Genomic DNA, 20,294 nt, shown 5'->3' with positions numbered 1-20,294 from the left:
TCAATGTTCAAAACTTGGAATCATATCCAAACTGAGAACTGAATTTATTTACCATGACTTGGTCTTTGGGATCCCATTTTAGATCCTATTAGTCACTTGTTTTTGTACTTTAGAAAAATGCATTAAAATTCCTTAATCCCCTTTAGATTTCTTCTGAAGTTAAGTAGTCAACATAAATGGTTCAGATCATCTTCTATGATGCCAACTTTGTAAGGACCACTAGGTTACTGGCCTACCAGCTAATTTTGCCTGAAGCCACTTTTCTCATCTCTACATATTTGGTAGGTGAAATCACAATATCAGAGCCTGAGAATAACTTCTCCCACTTCTCGCACTTCTTTTTCTTTCCTTGTTCATTAATGAGTCCATCTTCATCAGTATCCAGGAGGATGTCCGGAAATCTCTCCAGCCATGTAAGGACAGGTGCAGTTTCTAAACCTTAGTTCTGCCTTTGCTACACAGCACTGGCTATTATTATACACATCCCCCCAAGTCAATGAGCTTGGGTATTTTCTTGTAGAATCCAACTTTTTCTCATGCAGTATTTACATATGACTGCTAGCATTTTGAAAGTCTCTTTTCTAAATTTTAATTTACAGGATTTATGACTGTATCTTTATTGTATCTGCTAAGTGTAAAACCATACATTAGGTACTGGGAAGGCAGAGGTAGATACAATGATGTACAAGAACTGGTCCAGTCGTTAAAAAAAAAAAAAACCTGATGATCCAATGAAGGAAGTAGATCAGCACGTGTATAATACAAGGAAGTGGCTATTTGGTTTCTTTCTGATTAGCAAGCATTTTACAAAGACTTGAGTTCTGTGTGTGCAAGGCTACACCAGTCATTTTTAAAACAGCTTTAAAAAAATACTTTCACTTGGCAGGGTGGGGTGGGAACAGCATCAAATTGGTTATCATCACCTCTCATATAACAATACCAAAGTATTTTTCATATTTCAGCTGTGTCTATGGTCCAGTCCAAGAGATTTACCATTTCAGATGAATTCCATACATTTATATTTAAGTTTGCGAAAGACTTTCAGTTACCAAGCAATTGAACCAAAAGATTGGTAACTTTTCTGAAACAAAAGGGAAAAATTATTTCTCTTGTTTTACTAACACCCTTTTACTTTCCACTCCAGAAATCATTTCAGCAAGTTGATGTTTGTTGTCAAAAGAGTTATTTTTATTAGTATCTTTATGAATAGAGAAAATAAAACTAAGAAGTTATATGATCTCCCTTTTAAAAAATAACTCATCAAGAGATAAAAACTTTTCTTTTTTTGTAAGTGAATAATTTGACCCCATTTTAGAATTCGCAAATATGCCTTAATGGAGAAAAACCAGTTCATATTACATAGTGGCTATTTAGCCATTTCAAAATCCAGAGTGTAATTTATTATTCTCTCACACACACTCTCTCTCTTTCCCCTTTCTATCTTTGTCTCTTTCTCCCCTCTCTCTCGCTTTTCATTTATCCTGAAATAAACATTATTCTGAAAGGAGAATTACCTTGTACTTTTTCTTGCAAAGATATCCTTTTGGAGTTAAAATCAGGAAAAACTTTTTATCCCTTAGAAGTGTTTCATTTTCCAGGGCAGAGAGAGTAGTTTGAGTCCTGAGAGCAAATGAAGGGGTTAATCCTGGACTTGGCTGGGTGTCAGTTAAGCTTTTTTTCTGGCTCTGCTCCGGGTTTCCCCTTGAAGGGATTTCCCTCCGCCCTGTGCCTCTGCAACAAGACCCTTTATAAAGAGCAGACTTTCCATTTCACTCCTCATCGAGCCTCACTGGCTTTACAGGCGAAAGCCTGTTCCAGGGCACTTTCAGGTGGGACAAGGGTTTTGGGGACCACTATGTTCTCATCACGGCAGCAACTAAAAATGCCTAGGAAGATGGTCGTGATCTTTGGAGCCTCAAATATACTTTGGATGGTGTTTGCTGTTTGTAAGTTCTCTTTGATCTGTTCCAAATGCTCACATTCCATTTCAGCTGATTTTGGCTGCAGTCAGTTGTGCTATGGTAGTGAAGACAGGCACTTGGATTTTTAAGCCGTGGGAAAACTTAAAGTAACATGTAATGGGCTATTGAGTATTGCTATGTACCATTGTGCTGTCATAGTTGGAGCTGCAAATTGATGTTTTTTGGGTATCTTTTTTCAGTGTCAAATAGAGAATTGGATTCTATCTCTAGGGAGGTCTATCTCCTCAGTTTCTTATACTTGATAATGAGCTTAAATGGAGCAAATACTGAAACAACTTTCATAAAGGGGCGTGAGGGTCAGGACAGAGTTCTCCATGATTCCACACCTCTGGCAGTGACTCCAGTGCTTTTTGGCTGCCTTGCAGTTAGTTCAAAATTTAGGAAAGAAATATCATCCAGATTGTATTTTGGACATTACACTAGAATAGAGCAGAGGGAGTGGAATGCTAAACAAAGTTCTCTCTTCTTTTTGCCTCTCCAGCTCAAGCTTCGAAAATGGAGATCTTCCTTGAACCCAGAGTCGCTGCTCAGATTGGTGATGTCATTTCTCTGACTTGCAGTACGACGGGCTGTGAGACCCCATCTTTCTCTTGGAGAACCCAGATAGACAGTCCACTGAATGGGAAAGTGAAGAATGAGGGGAACAATTCCACGTTGACCATGGACCCTGTTAGCTTCAACAATGAACATGCTTACTTGTGTACAGCGACTTGTGGATCGAAGAAACTGGAAAAAGGCATTCAAGTGGAGATTTATTGTGAGTACTGGAGAGGCTCTTTGATTTGTTTTTCAGTTTTGCATTAAAATAAGTTTTTTTTAGAAAACGTATTTTTAAAGGAAAAAAAATTAAAGGATATTCATGTCCAGATTCTTGGTTAGAGGACATACTGCCCCCAGAAAGTTAAGACCGCTGAGTCTAGCACTAGAAAAGGAATCTAAACCTTGGCTTTTACTTCTGACTCTGCCATAAACATAGTGACCAAGGGTAAGACTCAATGTCTCTGGGCTTTTCTTTCCTTAGCTGTAAAATGAAGATTTCTGAAGTTTTAAATCTTCTTTTTCAAACATTTCTATTTGATTCTATCCTTACATGTTTACTTGGTCATCTACGCCTAAATGATTTATGAATTCCATTCTTCAGGGATTTTCCACTTACTTATTCTTACGCAATTTTGTGCTTAAAATCAGCCTAAGTAGGGGATCTATAATTTAGTAATAGGGCTCTGTACAAGAGTTTTTCCTTAGACATAAGGAAAGTATCTGCAAACATTTCATTCGTTTGACTTCGGCACAGATACATTTAGGAAGGTTGTTTTTGTTTTTGGTGTCATTAAGCCTTAATGCTCAACCTCAAGGTTATTGGTCCAATGAATTAGATTTGCCTCACGAATGTTAATAAACATCCCTAGTTTGCCATTCTACTAAAATGCATGCCAATCCATCTTGATCCAAGCTTACAAAGTTAGCAAGAGGAATAAAGAACCAACCTGTAATAAAAATCTTGCCTTTGCTTACTGATGACTTCTTTTTAGAAAAACAAAATAAAATTAAATTTTAAAATTTTGAAAAAAAAAAAAAACCCGGAATTCTTTATGGCCATCTCTTCACGAAGACCTCATTTGATTATCTTATAATTATTTTGGTTTCCTTCTGCTATGGTGGAGCTCTGCTTTGCCCAGCATCTGTAATTGATTCTTCAATAAGCCTCATGTGTTGCTAATGCGTACCAAGAAACCGTGCCTGGCCGGCTGCTTTCAATTATACCCGTTGTCCATGCATAGTTTGTCTGCGCAGCCTCCTGAGTGCCTTGAAAGGCCCCCTTATGTAAATACAGGGAAAAGTAGCAAGTTCTTATATTACTTGACAGCAAACTATGTGGACTATGGGCACATTTCTTACAGAATATGAGAGCGAGAAATTATTGCTATAAAAATGAAAAATACTGTTTTTTCACAGAGTAAAGCATTTCCAGTTCCCTTGCCTTTGCTCTCAAGTATCAAATAGTTGAAGATTTAAAAAAGAGGAATAAAGACACTTCTGGCTTTAATTGTCTTTCCTGAAGTTTTTGCTTAAGAATATCTGTCTCTCATTATGTTTAACAATCCTGTCTCCGTTCCACATTTGATTGTAATATTCTTTAGAGCTGGGACTTTTGTGTTCTTATTACACGGAGTCCTGAATCCAGCCAATTGTTACCTTCATGACAGTTTGTAATGAAAAGGTAGCCCTTGCAAAGGAAGCGATTGAAATAGCATGTTCCCTGTCACCTTGGCACTGGAAGGTTCAAGTGGAGTGCTGGTTAGGATGCTGAGTTGGGCATTGCAGGAGGCAAATCTCCCTTCTAGAATTTGAAGATTGCACAGGCGTACCTTCCTGGTGGATGAATTCCTATCAGGGGCATCATTTTCCAGAACCAATTATTTAATATCGCTCTCTTCATTTCTTAGCATATGGTGCACAGTAGCTGTTCTTTGCAATGACATTCCGAGCCTCAGTTTCCTTATTTGTAAAGTGGTCATATCTCTGTCCTAAGATAAGGGAATGTGATGTAATGTAAATCTTCAATAGCAGTACAGAATAATAGAAATCCTGAGTGAAATCCCAGACTTGCCATTTACTAGTTGTGTGAGCTTTGGCCAGTTATGTAAATGTGCTATGTTTTCATATCTGTGAAATGTGTTTTCCATGTCTTAGAATTAAAATAAAATTATTAATGTTAAATGAATAGCACAGTAGTGGGCACGTGTAAGTTTTCAATAAACATTCATTTCTTCTCCTTTCCTTTACTTGAATAATATGCAACCCTTAGTACATCTGGGATCAGTGCTGAAGAACTCTCTAAAAGGTGATTGATTCCGGTTTGTGAACCCACCCAAACCCATAAAAGGCTATTTATTTATTTATGTATCTTTTTTATTTTATTTTTAAAAAGATTTTATTTATTTATTCATGAGGGACACACAGAGAGAGGCAGAGACATAGGCAGAGGGAGAAGTAGGCTCCACATGGGAGCCAGCTTGAGCCAAAGGCGGACACTCAACTCAGGCATCCCAAAAAGGCTATTCAAATAATGAATTACGACTGTAATAACAGAAACATTGCATTGCACTGAATTATATTACATGAACAGAAAGCCCACTCACATGTATTTGCTTGACCTTTGCAGCTTTCCCTAAGGACCCAGAGATCCAACTGAGTGGCCCCCTAGAAGTTGGGAAGCCAGTCACAGTCACGTGTTTGGTCCGTGATGTTTACCCATTTGACAGGCTGGAGATGAATTTGCTGAATGGCAATGATCTCCTACAGAGTAAGGACTTTCTAGAGCCTATGGAGAAGAAGTCCCTGGAGACCAAGAGTTTGGAGGTAACCTTCACTCCTACCAATGAGGATATTGGGAAAGGTCTTGTTTGCCGAGCACAATTACACATGGATGAAATTGACTTTGAGCCCAAAGAAAGGGAGACTACCAAAGAGCTACAAGTCTACAGTAAGTACCTGTGTGGTGTAGTCTAGTCTTTGTGGTAATCGAGTCTTGGACGAATACGGCAGTAAACTTAGCAACTAAAGTCAGGAAGGCACTTGTTTATCGTTTTTACTCCGTTTTTATTCAAGAACATAATATTTGTCAACAGCATTATTCAGTGAAAAGAGTACTGGATTCGGATTGAGAGGACTACTGGCTCCATTAACCGTGTGAACTCTGGTCGCTTAATTTCCCTATTTCCCGACCTATCAGAGGGGAGTGCTAATACCAAACTGACTTGGTAGTAGGAAGTAGGCTCAAATTAGAAAATGTTTTTAATCGTGTTTTGCAAACTCTTGTGCCCTGAAATATCAAGTTATAGAGATTTTACAAGGTGAGCATTTGTTCTGTGTGTGCATGCGTGCATGTGCACGCATGTGAATGTGCTCACACGTACACATGTGCATTGGGTGGGAAAGTGGAGGTGATGTTTGATTGCCTCCACATTTCCTGAGAAGGGCAGGGATTTGAGGCAGGCTTGTAGTCCCAGAATCATGTAGGAGTAGATTCACTGTACTCCATTCTAGACTGAAACGCTGTGTTTTGGTTTGGACACTACATTTAAAAGGAGTATTGCCAACTATAGTGTGTTTAGCTGAAAGAGAATGAGATGGAAAAGCTTTTATCAATATTTTGAAAAGCACAGTCAAGATAGGGGGTATTTTTCCTAGAGAATATAAAACTTGGAAGAGAGAGCTATCATTACTATTTGAAAGACAGGCATGTGGAATAGGGATTTGATTTATTCTGTAACAGCAGAGGATGAACTATGGCCATTGAGTGAAATTTATTTACAAAGAGGAAGGTTTCAGTTCAATCGTTCTAATAATTAGAGCTGTCCCCAAATCAAATGGACTATTTTGTAAAGCGGCAATTCCTTCAACGGAAGTGTTGAAGCCAACTTAAATGAGCACTTGGCAAAGATACCAAGAAGACTTCTACTTTATCTGGGAGACTGAACCACATTATTCTAAGGGTCTTTCTTAATTTCGGAGTATCTGTGGCCATCTGAAAACACCAACCATCAAAAAAGTAACTCACTCAGATTAGTCAGAAATTGGATTGACTGAGTTTTATGACCCCACAATGCTGATTTGATCCTAACTGGACAGAGTAAGTTTGTCACATTTGTGAAAACATATGAATATAGCCTGTGAGAGAACTACGTTATCCTTGTTGGATCAAGGTGATGCCTAGTAGTTACTAATCTTGTGCTCTCCTGCCTTTTTAGTCTCACCCAGGAACACATTTATCTCTGTGACTCCCTCTATGAGGCTGCAAGAAGGCGGTTCTGTGACAATGACATGTGCCAGTGAAGGCCTACCACCTCCACAGATTTTCTGGAGCAAAAAATTAGATAATGGGAATCTACAGCTCCTCTCTGGGAATGCAACTCTCACTTTAATTGCTATGAGGCTGGAAGATTCTGGAACATATGTCTGTGAAGGTGTCAATGAAGTCGGGAAGGATGGAAAAGAGGTGGAATTAATCGTTCAAGGTAAGTAGACTGTGAGAAAGGAATGATAAAGGTGTTATAAGTGGGGTTTGCCCAATAGCACAACAACTTCAATGCCAACATGGCTTCCTTGAGTTTTATTGATGACCCATCTGATGTCATGTCCTTTAGCAAATTGAGTATTCAACTAACTCCTACTTCTCAGCAGTCTTTCCTCCCAGAGCTCACATGGCTCTTCGCCATCTCTTACCATTTCTTCCCCGCCTCATGCTTCGACCTTCTCTTTTCCTTCCACCCCCTGAATATTCACATTCTCAAGTTATCACATCTGTTCTCATCTCTGCTCACTCTGGACTCCCAGTATTTGGGTCACTATATGCTGTTTACTCTCAAATTCATGTTCCCATTCCATATCACCAAAACCTGTCATTTCTTCCTCACAATGATCCTCAGAATTTGTCCTCAGTTTTTCATCTCTCTTGCCATTGCCTTAGTTTATCATCTCTGACTTGCACTCTTGCAAGATGTTTTTAGATAACAGCATTCACTGAACACCAGCTATATGTCAGGCACTTTATATATGTTAGCTGTAATCTTCAAGAAAAAACTAATAAGAGTATTTTTTACTCATTTTACAGAAGACAGCATATTGTCTCATGGAAATTAATAATGCTTCTATTGATAATATACCTAATATTTGCTGGGAATTCTACTTTCCACTTTATATATGTTGTCTTGTTAGTCTTTACCACTACCTTATGAAGTGAATAAGAACACAAGTTCAGCACAGTTCATAATTTGCTTTGAGTCAAATTGCTCACCAGGGTACTTACTATTACTTTAACACAGGCACATTTTAATCTAAAACTCTGTGACTTTTCAAATAAATAGCTAATTGTCTCCAAATGGCCATCCTGCTATCATTCTGTCCCCAAGATAGTCAATCCTATGTAATGCTAACAGAGTATATACCTAAAACAAAAAAGGGGCTCATTATATATTACTTCAACCAAACCCTAACTGCATGTAAATTAAAATTCACATTTCTTAAAATAAAACTCTTCATAATCTGGTCAGAAACTACTTTTGTAGCTTCATTGGTGTCCCTGTGCCTCTGTCCTTGTTGTTCCTTCTGCCTGGAGTGCCCTTCCTTTACCAGGCAAAGTCTTAGCCATCCTTCAAGACAAAGCTCATATTAGCCTTCCAATTTCAGCTTGTTGTTAGGCAAACCTGGTCATTCCTCCCTTTGTCTACACTCAACACTTCTTACCAAAGTTTATGTACTTCTGTTTATTTCAACACATATTAATTAAGAGCTTTTGTCCAAGAATCCAGGAATTGTGCCTGGTGCTAGGGGGCAGACATGAAAAAGCTATGGCTAGCAACCACCCTTGAAGAACTTATCCTATAGGGAGAAAAGACAAGCATGAAAGTAAATAATTTAAATATACTTTAGTAAGAGCCAAAAAAAATATATATATATATCTATTTAAATATGTCTTTTCATTAAACTGCAAGCTCCTTAAAGTTAGGAATTGTGCGTGTGTTTTAATATTTGGGTGCTACCCCAAAATAGGTGCCCAGTAATTATTGATTGCATAAATTGTAAACACGAGCAACGCAAAATTTTAGAATATGAATACATACGGTTTTAATTTGGTTGGTTAAAACAATAAAATTGAAACTCAGCATTAGTAGATTAACTCTGTTGGGTGTTAGGTTACCATTCTCAAGAGACCAGGAAACTATTTGACTAATAAAATCATGGAAACTAATCACCCATCCTGGAATAAGTCTACCCCATAATAGACTAGATCCTATTTCAGTGTGAAAAGGAAATGCACTCTGGGCTTAGGCAGGGCTGTTTTGAATTTTGCATCATAGGACACTAACAACCTTAAGTATTAAAGAGAGAATTGAACCTTGAAAGAACTCTCCAGTTACCTGAGAATTACTCCACAGGGGCCACAAAATTTGCCTGGTAACATATGCAACCACTGGAAAAAATTATCTGAGAGCTCTTCCCAGGCAGGAAGTGGGTCTGTTTTCAAGTTCCCCATTCTCACACTAGCATATAAGGAACTGGGAAACTCTGGTTATTGTTCTGAATGCTCTCTCTTTTTCAAAGTCTAATAGCGTATCAGATCATTGAGGTAATTTGAGGAAAGCCCTCTCTGGAAGATACTACAATGTCACAGCGAGACAAACCAAAAAGAAAAATAACCTCTCCTGGCACAGAGAAGAAACCCGCAAAATGTGGTGTAATTGGATTACTTAGGTGTTGAGGTTTCTTTCCTCTGTTCAGTATGCTATCTATGGGGACAGTTGTAGTGATTTTCTCTGGAGTCTCATCTGTCCCTTTCAGGGCTGCCCAACCACTGGCAGTTTCTTCAGGGGATGAGGAATGGATATTTGAAATACCCTTTTTCCTCAAGACAGGAATCATCCCAAAGCAGCCTGTGTGTCCAGCAGGCATAGCACTGGCAGCCAAAAAGCTTCTCTGGATATTGAGACTTAGCAGTTTACCCTCCTATCTCAGTTTTCAACCTTTAAATTAATTGAAAGTATGTTTGTATTACATCAAACAAATTTTAAAGGTGCCTTGCATATCATTTTCATGTTTAGATTTTGACTTTGCTTTCAATTTGATTCTGTGTGCTCTCAATGGTATAAGTTTATATTGTTGGCACAGAAACTCTAAGTGCAGGTCCACTATGGGTATTGCATCTAACCAGAAGACATAGTTTTGTAGCTTTTTTCACAACCTCTCTTAGATCTTGCTTTATATCCACATGAAGATGACTTGGTTTAGTTTTTCAAGCAACTGAAAAGCTGGGATCTCGAATCAGATCTGCCTGGCTTCAAGTCCTAATTTTACTACTTGTAAACTAGATAAAGTTAATTTAGTATTCCTGAGCCTAAATTTCCATAAGGAGAAATAGGACAAGGAGGGTGATGGGAGAAGAAGGAAGAGGAAGAGGAAGATAAAGAGAAGAAGCAGGAGAAAGTAAAAGAGAAGAATTCAGTCACGAGGATTAAATGAGATAATTAATACATGCAAAGTGTTTTACACAATGCTTCTACACTGGAACCTCTAACATTATTTGAGCTGTTGTCCACTATTACCAGGGATTTGATAAACTACAGCTGAGGAGAGACTGATTTATTGTCACAAAAAGATGCCAACTTCTATCATGACAAGTTTTTATCCGTGTTCATTCTGTTAAATGAATGAGACAATGAACTCTTGTGCGTTCATTCTTTAAAAATGTCTTTCAGGATGGTCCCAAGATGGAAAGGAATTATTTATTCTTGGCACAAATGTTAGCTAAAAAGACCACAGTTTGGAATGTGGAAGGAAGAAAAGAATCTTATCTTCTTTTTGTCTTGTTCTTTTTCCTCCAGAGAAACCATTCACTGTTGAGATCTCCCCAGGACCCCAGATTATCGCTCAGATCGGTGATTCAGTTGTGTTAACATGTGGTGTCACAGACTGCGAGTCCCCATCTTTCTCTTGGAGAACCCAGATAGATAGTCCTCTGAGTGGGACGGTGAAGGTTGAAGGGGCCAAGTCTACGCTGACCCTAAGCCCTGTGAATTTGGAGAATGAACATTCTTATCTGTGCACCGTGACCTGTGGACATAAGAAATTGGAAAAGGGAATTAAGGTGGACCTCTACTGTAAGTGGTTTTCAGAATTGTTTGCTGTTTTAGTGCCCTCAATTTTATTGAAAGAAACAGAATGCAGGTCTGATATGCAATGAGATCCATGTGTTTAGAAAGGGAATTTAGCACTGTGAACTGTTCCTAAGTCTCTGAACCAGAATTTTTAATGAAACTTAATTGGCCCAAGTCTGAAGTATATATTGCATATGCACACAGCGTCCACAGACCTTGGTTTGTAGATCATTAATCCTTCTGTCATCATGCACTTGAACGCATTACATGTTTACTGCTTCCCATCCCCTCCCTGTGCATAGAGGGTGCTCAGAAGTGGTCATGAAAAAGGAGTGGGGGTCAATGCCCATTCAGGTGACTGGATAGGGGTTACTACTGCTCAGGTATTTGAACAGCGGGGGAGGCTGGAGCCTATGGTTTTGAAGGCACATTTGGAAAGCTGGTTGGCAGAATGGGAAAAAACGAGGCAGTGGGGAGCAGGAGAAAGCCAAAACTGAAAACAGCTAGTTATATTGGCCCTCGGGGATGGCCAGTGGGAGCTGCCCAGGTGAAAAGCAGAACCGGGAATTAGCACTAGATCTTAAATTGATTATACACAGCATACATCCACTGCACTTTTTTCTTGCTGTTCCTGTCACCTTAATAAAAATCATTAGGAATCTCTATGAATTTGATATTGGTGGAATTCCTGTTTAAAATGAATGAAGGACAAAATATGCAAAGTGACCTGAAAATGGATTCCTTTAAGAGGGTTACTCTGCCTTATTTTGTTCAGTAGAACTCAAGAGAAAAATAGAACATTTTCTACCAGAAAACCTGCCCAAACTTGTGTTACCCATCAGGATTTTGTTCAGCATGAGTTAGAGTATGTCTGTAAAGGGATTTGAATCTCTCAAAATAAGGGTAAATTTTACTGTGGTATCATATTACCCAGAGTCCAGGATCTGCTGATGGAGGCACATTCCCAACAAAAATGAGAACCAGTGGTACACTCTTACTGCAACATGGAAATATTTGAAAATGTATCACTTTAACAACATTTTGCCTAAGGAAAAAGAATTTTAGCATTACTCTTACTCTTGATATCTATTTTAGTCTTATTTTTATTGGTTTGCCTAAGACCCTATAATTATTTAGAATCTAAATCCTACAGTTTTTTTTTGTCAACTACAAGCATTGTTTGAGAAATATTTAAAGTTTACTGTCTAAACCCGGCCCCTGGAAATTAAAATGTCTAAATTGAGAACTGCCCTGTGGATCTTCTTTGATACCTAAAGGCTTCACAGCTCTGTAAAACCAGACCTGAGTTCTGAGCTCAGAGAAATATGGGTTCTGATCTCAACTCAGTGGCTTAATAGATACAATGTCTAAGGAGAGTCTCTGAGCTTCTATGAGGTTTATAAGTTTTCCTAACTGTAAGTTCTTTATAAGTTTTCCTACTTGTAAATTAGGTTAAATGATACCCATTTTATCAGACTGTTTTGAAGACTGAGATAATGAATACTAAGAGACCAACAGACAGTTAATATTCAATACATCAGGGGAAATATTTAAAACATTTAAAATATATAATTACTAAATAAGATGGTGGAAACTCATGTTCCTTTCAAAAGACCAGTCCATGGCTGTCAGAAAGATTGCATCACTAAGAAGAGAAAAGTAGGAAGTATATTTATTTCTTAATTGATTCATGTATTAAGTATTTTTTGTTTATAACATTATTTATACATATTTATACTTAATATCATAAATATGTATACTTAATGTCATGATTTATATGTTGGTGATGATTCTATCCCAAATGAGTTAAAATTGTCATTTTGAGACCCTTGTATTTAATAGAGATTAGTTCCATTTTTCTTTTGGATGTTCACATATAAACATCATTTTTACATAATATTTGCAGCATTCCCTAGAGATCCAGAGGTTGAGATGAGTGGTCTACTAGTGGATGGAAACCCAGTCACTGTGAGCTGCGAGGTTCCTAATGTGTATCCTTCTGACCGACTGGAGATTGAATTATTTAAGGGGGAGACTATCATAGAAAGTAAAAGCTTTCTGGAGGACATGGACAAGAAATCTCTAGAAACTAAGAGTTTGGAAATGACCTTCATCCCCACCACAGAAGATACTGGAAAAGTTCTTGTTTGTCTGGCTAAGTTACATATTGATGAAATGGAATTTGAACCCAAACAAAGGCAGAGTACACAGACACTTTATGTTAATGGTAAGTACGCGTGTGATGTAGCCACAATTTAATATGGATTTCTTCTCACGTTTATCAGGCAATAGTTAACACAGGGTTAATAGAGAAAACCTCTGTGGAAAAAAAGTAACTGGGAAAGAAATTTTAAAGTAATTATTATAACAGCCCACTCCCAACACAGGAAACAATAATCACTTATTAGGTTATGATCGTATGAGTTGGCAAGTCTAGAAGGGGTCAGGTGGGCAGTTCTCTGCTGCCTGTGGTATCAAATGAACTCACTCATGCATTTTCAGTCAATTGGCAGGTAGGTAGGGGATGGCTGTCACAGATGGGCTCAGTCATATGTCTAGAGCCTTCTCTGGAGCTCTGGAGTGTCTGAGGCTCTCTTTCTCCACATGCTATGATTTGAAGGAAAGTGGAATAGGTTTAGTCACCAGAGTGGAGCTCTTCAAGTATTTGCTGCCGAAGTGAGCACTGGAGTGTGGCATTTCGAAGGGGTGGTAATGAAAGCAGGCTCAAGCTTGGGAGTCCCACAGTATTACTCCTTTCATGTTATACTGGTCAAAGCAAGTCACCAGACCAGCGAAGATGAGAGGGGTAGAAAAATAAACTCCACCTTCTCATAGGGGATTCAAATCTTTTTTGGTGCTAGCTAATATACCATAAATGCTGATAGGCATGGTCAACAATCATCCATGCTTCGCTAATAGGAGCTTATTCCTATTAGAAAACATCCTTGATGCATTCCTACTCTACTCTCTATCATTCTGTATCTGCTCTTAAAGTAAATGGGGACAAAAGCCCTTCCTTTGGTAAAGTTATCAACATTAGTAAACTATTCTGATCCATTGAATCCATAGCTCCATTTTGCAACATTATTAAAACTTTTTGGAACTCAGGGTACAAAGGGTCAAGCTAACAAGTGTCCTTACCTATTTAGTTGCCCCCAGGGATACAACCGTCGTGGTCAGCCCCTCCTCCATCGTGGAGGAAGGTAGTCCTGTGAACATGACCTGCTCTAGCGATGGCCTTCCAGCTCCGAACATCCTGTGGAGCAGGCGGCTAAGTAATGGGCGCCTGCAGTCTCTTTCTGAGGATCCAATTCTCACCTTAACTTCTGCAAAAATGGAAGATTCTGGTATTTATGTGTGTGAAGGGATTAACCAGGCTGGAATAAGCAGAAAAGAAGTAGAATTAATTATCCAAGGTAAGTAAAATGTGATTAATGAGTTATAATTTGTTAGTATTATTTTGGTCGCTACTGGTTTTGAACAAAATCCTCTCTGAAACCAAAATTTTTGCCAAAAACATCGATTGAGGGTTTTGAAGAGCTCATGATATTTCCTATGCTTGGCAAGCTCCTGGAATGGTACTTCCTCACAAACCATTCCATGTCTCTTATCCTAAAATTCCTTTAGCCTTGAGTGGAATGCTAGCTGCAGGAATGGTGCCAGAGTTCCAGTTGTACTTATGAGGCAAAGATTATGGTATTGAAATAAGGATAGGAAGTGAAATATATGTACCTGGAAATTAGTTAGGATTAAAGTCCCCTAATCCAGCTGAACCGGCTCTGAGGGGTACTCTCACAAGGCACATGCTAGCATTTGCTTAGAAGCCTAAGAAGACACTTTCACCTTTTGTAAATTTTGAGGCTAAAAGTAGAAGTGACCATGCCTCTGGGTCATCAACTTGATGCCATAGAACCACTAAATGGCTTTGGTTATCAGATCCAGACCCCCTCTCTCCAGGATGGAGAGCCAAGACCAAGAACAAAACAATTCTTAGTTGACAGGTTGAATTCACAGACTGTTTTGGGCGAAAGCTTGCAGTAATCAGTCGGGATTTCTCCCCACTCCTTCCCTTTGGGGGGTGGTTCAAGTTCCTTTTTTTCCCACTGGAGCTGTCATTTCCTCTCTTACCTCCTTGGTATTATTTCCACTAAGGTATTAGTGACTTTCTTGTTACCCCAGTTCAGTGATAATTTGTATTTCATAGAAACAACCTCAGAAGGGCAATGCTTGACTTTAAAGAAAGCCTTTAGGATGGATGTCCTGGTTCTATAGCTCTGTTTGGGGAAAGAATCTCAAATGGAGTCACAAAAATAGATGAACTTAGTGGGAATCTCACTTACGAATGATGGCAATACGATACTTTTTTTCATGGGTTATGCATTAATAGAAATGTTGCACATTAAATACTTAGCCCAGTGCCTGCCACTTAGTCAATGGCAGTTGTGGTTGTTAAGAATAGTAAGAAAACCATCTATGCATCACTTGATCCAGGAATCCAACTCAAAACTCAGAAGCCTACAAAGAACTTTGTACCTCAAAGAAACACTGTGCACAACATTGCGACAAAAAGAAATGTTTTCTTTTCCATGTTTGAATTCTATTGCTGTTTGTCAAAAACCATTTTGGGGGGCTAGTCTGGATAAAGACTTAGATTAAGGGACATGAGAGAAGTATAGACATGTCTTCTCTCATTAAAAACATGATCGTTTACAACAAACCTTGATTTCAGTATTTAACCCTGTAAAAATTTGATGCAAACAGTAAGCACAAATAGCTCCCTGACAGCTGACTGTTGCTGTCATTAAATTAATATGGAATTGGTTTATATTTCACCCAATCAGAGGTGCCTTTTAAATTCTCTTTACAGTTGCTCCGAAAGACATACAGCTTATAGCTTTTCCTTCTGAGAGTGTCAAGGAAGGAGACACTGTCATTATCTCCTGTACATGTGGAAATGTTCCAAAAACTTGGATAATCCTGAAGAAAAAAGCAGAGACGGGAGACACAGTGCTAAAGTCCAGAGATGGTGCATATACCATCCACAAGGTCCAGTTAGAGGATGCGGGAGTGTACGAATGTGAATCTAAAAATGAGGCTGGCTTGCAATTAAGAAGTTTAACCCTCGATGTTAAAGGTTAGTTAGTTTTCTGGTTTTGTTTTTGATTATTTTTACAATAGCCAGAGGTTTGGTGGATTGTAAAGAGTTTCTAGAATTAGGTGAATAAGTTGGCAACATGGAGCTCAATTCCACGTTGACTGTGGTTATTTCTCAAAGTTTCCTAAAATAATTGTGCACAGCTGCCCTATCCTATGGAGGTTAGCCAGGAAGTTGACATTAATCATTGGTGAGTTCAGGATTCCCATGTGCTTTTTTCAACATTGACAATTCATCATTGGTCTCTGAAGTCTTGCATTTCCTAAGCATTTAAACATACTTTCAAAACCTTTCCCTGGAGGTTATAAGGAAACTAAAGAAGTAGGATTGGCCGGGCAGCCCAGATGGCTCAGCGGTTTAGCACTGCCTTTGGCCCAGGGTGTGATCCTAGAGTCCCCGGATCAAGTCCCACATCAGGCTCCCTGTGTGGAGCCTGCTTCTCCCTCTGCCTGTGTCTCTGTCTCTCTCTGTGTCTCTCATGAATAAATAAATAAAATATTAAAAAAAAAAGAAGTAGGATTGGTACATGGAAGAAGAAAGGTTCTATCCTTCTATCACAAGAGAATGCTATTCTCTAAACATGGAATAACTGCCTATTTTCTGGATTGATTCCTCTCAGGATAATAATTAGGAGTGGCAATCTTGATGCCAACCAACATAAAAGGATCTATAAGACTACAAAATTGCCTTCTTAAAAATCCAAACCCCTTGTCCATCCTACTCTATTCTGAGTAGGGAGTGGGGTGAGCAGTGGCCTCAGCAAAGAAATTCAGGGGCCCTTTAACTTCCTGACCCCTCTTGTGAATATACGGTAGGATCTGTTGATCTTATTGGTGTAAGCAGAATATGTTAGCCTTTGCTAACCAGTCTCCATGTCTTGGGTGCTAATGAGCTCTCACTGTGTGTTGGAAGTCACACTTGGAGTAAACAGGACTGCAAACAAATGTAACTCTTGGAACCTGTGGCCCTTGGCCACTGGAATTTGCAACCACCTGTCAGGTAAAGAAAATTTGAACTTAGGTCAGAAAACCAGTAAAAGTTTTACTCATCTGGCCAAATTTCTCAACATTGCAAGCCTTACCATATGTTGTGTCTTCACAGTATCTTCTTGAAACATGGCATTATCAATACATCTACCTAGAAATATAAAAGAAGGGGAAAGTATCATGATTACATGTAAAACTTTTAGTCATTCACCTGCACTGATTTTCCTGAAAAGAGTTGATCTGGCCAATGAAATTACTGTGTCCAAAGAATGGAACACTTACCTTTTATCATGCCACTCAAAAGGACACTAGGGGGTGTGCAATTAGTGCTTCTAATGAAGTTGGGGGTAATTCTGTTTGGATGGAGATCTCAGTTATGACTAGGTTGAAATTAATTTATTCCTATTTCTTTTAATCTTTGATGCTTCTAATCCACTTTTAATTCAGCGTAGGCCCAGGAAATTGGACTTCTAACATTTCTGTAGTTAGAAGTTTGTAGTTAATGATTCTCTTTTAAAGACATATCGAAGCTTCTCTACTTACTTTTTAAATTCTCTCTTGCACACTGTCTCTTCTAATAGCTTTATTAAATAAGTAACACACATATTTGCTATTTTTCACTCATTACTTACATGAACTATCAAAGCATTTTAGACACTCAGCTAAGAAATTCAGGCTCCCAAACTATGGTGTAAAGTAACTGCGAATGAATGGAGACAAAAATTTAACATTTTTCCTTGGTATTTTGAACTAGCTTACCTTTCTATTTAGCTGAGTTTTAAAACTAATTTTGTTTTGCTTTGTTTTGGCTTGAATGTATTCCAATGATAGGAATGGTTGAGAGTCTTTTGGATTTTCATTGTTTATACAGCTAATAGAAAATAGTATTTGAAGGTTGCCCTGGTAACTGACTCAGCAGCAAATTTGTGTTTGACTGCAGATGCCTGAAGGAAAAACTGAAGGCAAAAGATTTATTATTTATTAAATTGAAAAGAAAACAATAGGAGTAGAAATATCATTGTCCAGCTTGTTGTCAATATTGATGCCTAACCATAGTTATGACAATGGATATCTCATTAAAATATAATGTTTATACTTTGACTAGTTCTACTCTAGCAAGGGGAAGTAGAAAAATGAGACAGTTATTATGTTTAGGGTTAAGTGCTTTTTGATTTCAATAATTTGAAAAAATTGACTTCCCATCATCTGACCATCATGATCCTTTTCTATTTGGTTGATCTCCAGTGATTAGAAAATTCTAGAGGGAATGTAGTAAAAAAAAATTTATTGGGTGTCAACTAGTCTAAGCAATGAGTCAAGTACTGGCTATTCAGTGGTGAACCAAAAAGAAAATTGATAGGTGGCCTAATGTAATTTATAGTCTGGAAAAGGAGACCAAGGTTAATAGATAAACATACAAACAAATGTTTAATTACAAGTGGTGAAAAATCTACGAGAAAAAGTATAGTGAGTTATGAAAATATATGAGGGTTCCTAATTTAAGCTGGGGAAAATGTGGGTCAGAAAATGCCTTTGAGTAAGGAACATTCTAAATAAAATATGATACTATCCAAAGAACTTCAGCTTATCAAGAGATGATATAAATGCTGAAGAGGAATAACATAGGAAGAAACCCTACTTCAGAGATACAAAATGTAAAGTTTTCGATGTACCTCTGAAAAAGCTGTCAGCAAGAATTCTTTTTCTTATTATCCTATATCTATCATATATGGCATTTGACCATAATGGTTATACTTCACAAGGATGTTCTTGGAAAATAAATTAGTCATTTCAATTCACAGTTATCAGAGTCCTAGTTCTGTAGTGGATTTTTATATATTCCAAAGCAAACACTCTTCTTTAATTCTCACTTTTTAAATGAGCTCTAGAAAGTTGTGCCCTTGCTTCCATTCTACAATTGAACCTAATTCCATTTGGATCCAACTTTGCGTAAGTCAACAGCTGTCATCTTTAGACTCATCATGACCATAGCAACTGCCAATTGATTACTTGGATAATTCAGAGAAATACACATTTAAGGTCCTGCTGGCCCTTATCACGGCTTTGATTCATTCCAATCTTAGAAACTCTAGTTGTACTATTAAAATAAAACATGTAACTATTACTACAAAAAATTTTTTTGGTAATAGATGTTGACTGCATCCATTTTGTTGTTTTCCAGGAAGAGAAAATAACAAGGACTATTTTTCTCCAGAACTACTCGTGCTTTATTGTGCATCTTCCTTGATAATACCAGCCATTGGGATGATCATTTACTTTGCCAGAAGAGCCAACATGAAGGGGTCATACAGTCTTGTAGAAGCACAGAAATCAAAAGTGTAGCTAATGTTTGCAATGGTCAACTAGAGACACTATTTATCAGTCCAAATTCTTAATACTGCTCATCATTCCATGAGGGAAACAAACTAAGAGTCCAGACTTCCCTGAATGTAGTGAATTCTTGGAAAGAAATGGCTTCCTGTGCCCCATGCTGTGAGCAAGAGGCTAAAAGAAAACTTTCTGCCTGAAAAATAGGCACTGCCACTGAAATGTATTGACTGGAGTAGCTCCTTGATGTGTATATACAATAACATGATCTGTACATATGTAAAATAAATTTATGCCATAGGAGGATCACTTGGAATAACAGCACTCTATAGTTAGATCTTCAAAATATTTAAACAGTGTTGCCTCGGTTGGTCGTAACGGAATGCATCTTAAGAAAATTTAACATGAATATTGACCGGCAGCTAACCTATGTCATCTTCTTAATATTTTGTTTTCTTTAACAAAATTTTATTTTGGTAAAATTTATTTCATTGACAATAATTTCATGTTTTATGAAGATACCAAGGTTTATCTTTTTATGGGTAAATGATAAACCAACAAGGCACTAGGTTCACCTTCAGGTACTAAATACTTCAACCCATGGTATAATGGTTGACTGGATTTCTCTGGATGGTACTTACATGGTACGAAGATGTTTTATGATGTTGTTTATCAGACTTTTGTGTAACTTTTCCAATGTGGTCTAAAATGCAACTGCTTTTGATTTTCTTTTGTAAATGTTTAGGGGTTCTTTTTGTATAGTAAAGTGATAATATCCAGAATTAGAAGAATTGTGTGTTTATTTATTTTAAACTGCCTCCTTTCATCACAGCGTTTGAAACTCCAAGTTCCAAAAGTAAAGAGGTCAAACCCATAGAAATAACAAGTAGATACCTGAAGTGCGATCCTCAGAGTACTTTTATCAGAATCACCCTGAGAACTTGATAAAAATTCAGACTTTTTAGGCCATACTAATCTATTGAATTTAGATATCTTGTTTTGTGTCCTTGGAATCTGCAATTAAATTTTTTGCGATTAAATTAAAAAAATAGAATAAACAAAAAAGAGTGAATGCAGGTGAATGTGCACATGTCAGAGGGCAACAAATAAACACCTATGTACATACCCAGTAGGACTTGGAGACAGAGCATTATTGTTCCCACCAGAACTCATCTCATCACCTTTG

At 37.9% G+C, this 20,294-nt stretch overlaps 1 protein-coding gene across 1 annotated transcript; it reads left to right on the top strand.

Annotated features, from left to right (window-relative positions):
• The first annotated feature begins 1,799 nt into the window (after positions 1-1,799).
• Positions 1,800-19,414, top strand: VCAM1 (vascular cell adhesion molecule 1). The gene is given in 9 exon segments (NM_001003298.1): positions 1,800-1,946; positions 2,464-2,739; positions 5,149-5,469; positions 6,737-7,003; positions 10,367-10,642; positions 12,546-12,866; positions 13,789-14,055; positions 15,507-15,773; positions 18,963-19,414. Coding segments are annotated over 9 exon segments (2,220 nt in total). The 5' UTR covers positions 1,800-1,882; the 3' UTR covers positions 19,124-19,414.
• Positions 19,415-20,294: the final 880 nt, after the last annotated feature.

Source organism: Canis lupus, chromosome 6, assembly GCF_011100685.1.
Source record: "Canis lupus familiaris isolate Mischka breed German Shepherd chromosome 6, alternate assembly UU_Cfam_GSD_1.0, whole genome shotgun sequence".
In the NCBI taxonomy this organism is placed as follows: domain Eukaryota; kingdom Metazoa; phylum Chordata; class Mammalia; order Carnivora; family Canidae; genus Canis; species Canis lupus.
Note: the sequence above shows the minus strand (reverse complement) of the source record. Positions and strands in the feature narration are given on the sequence as shown.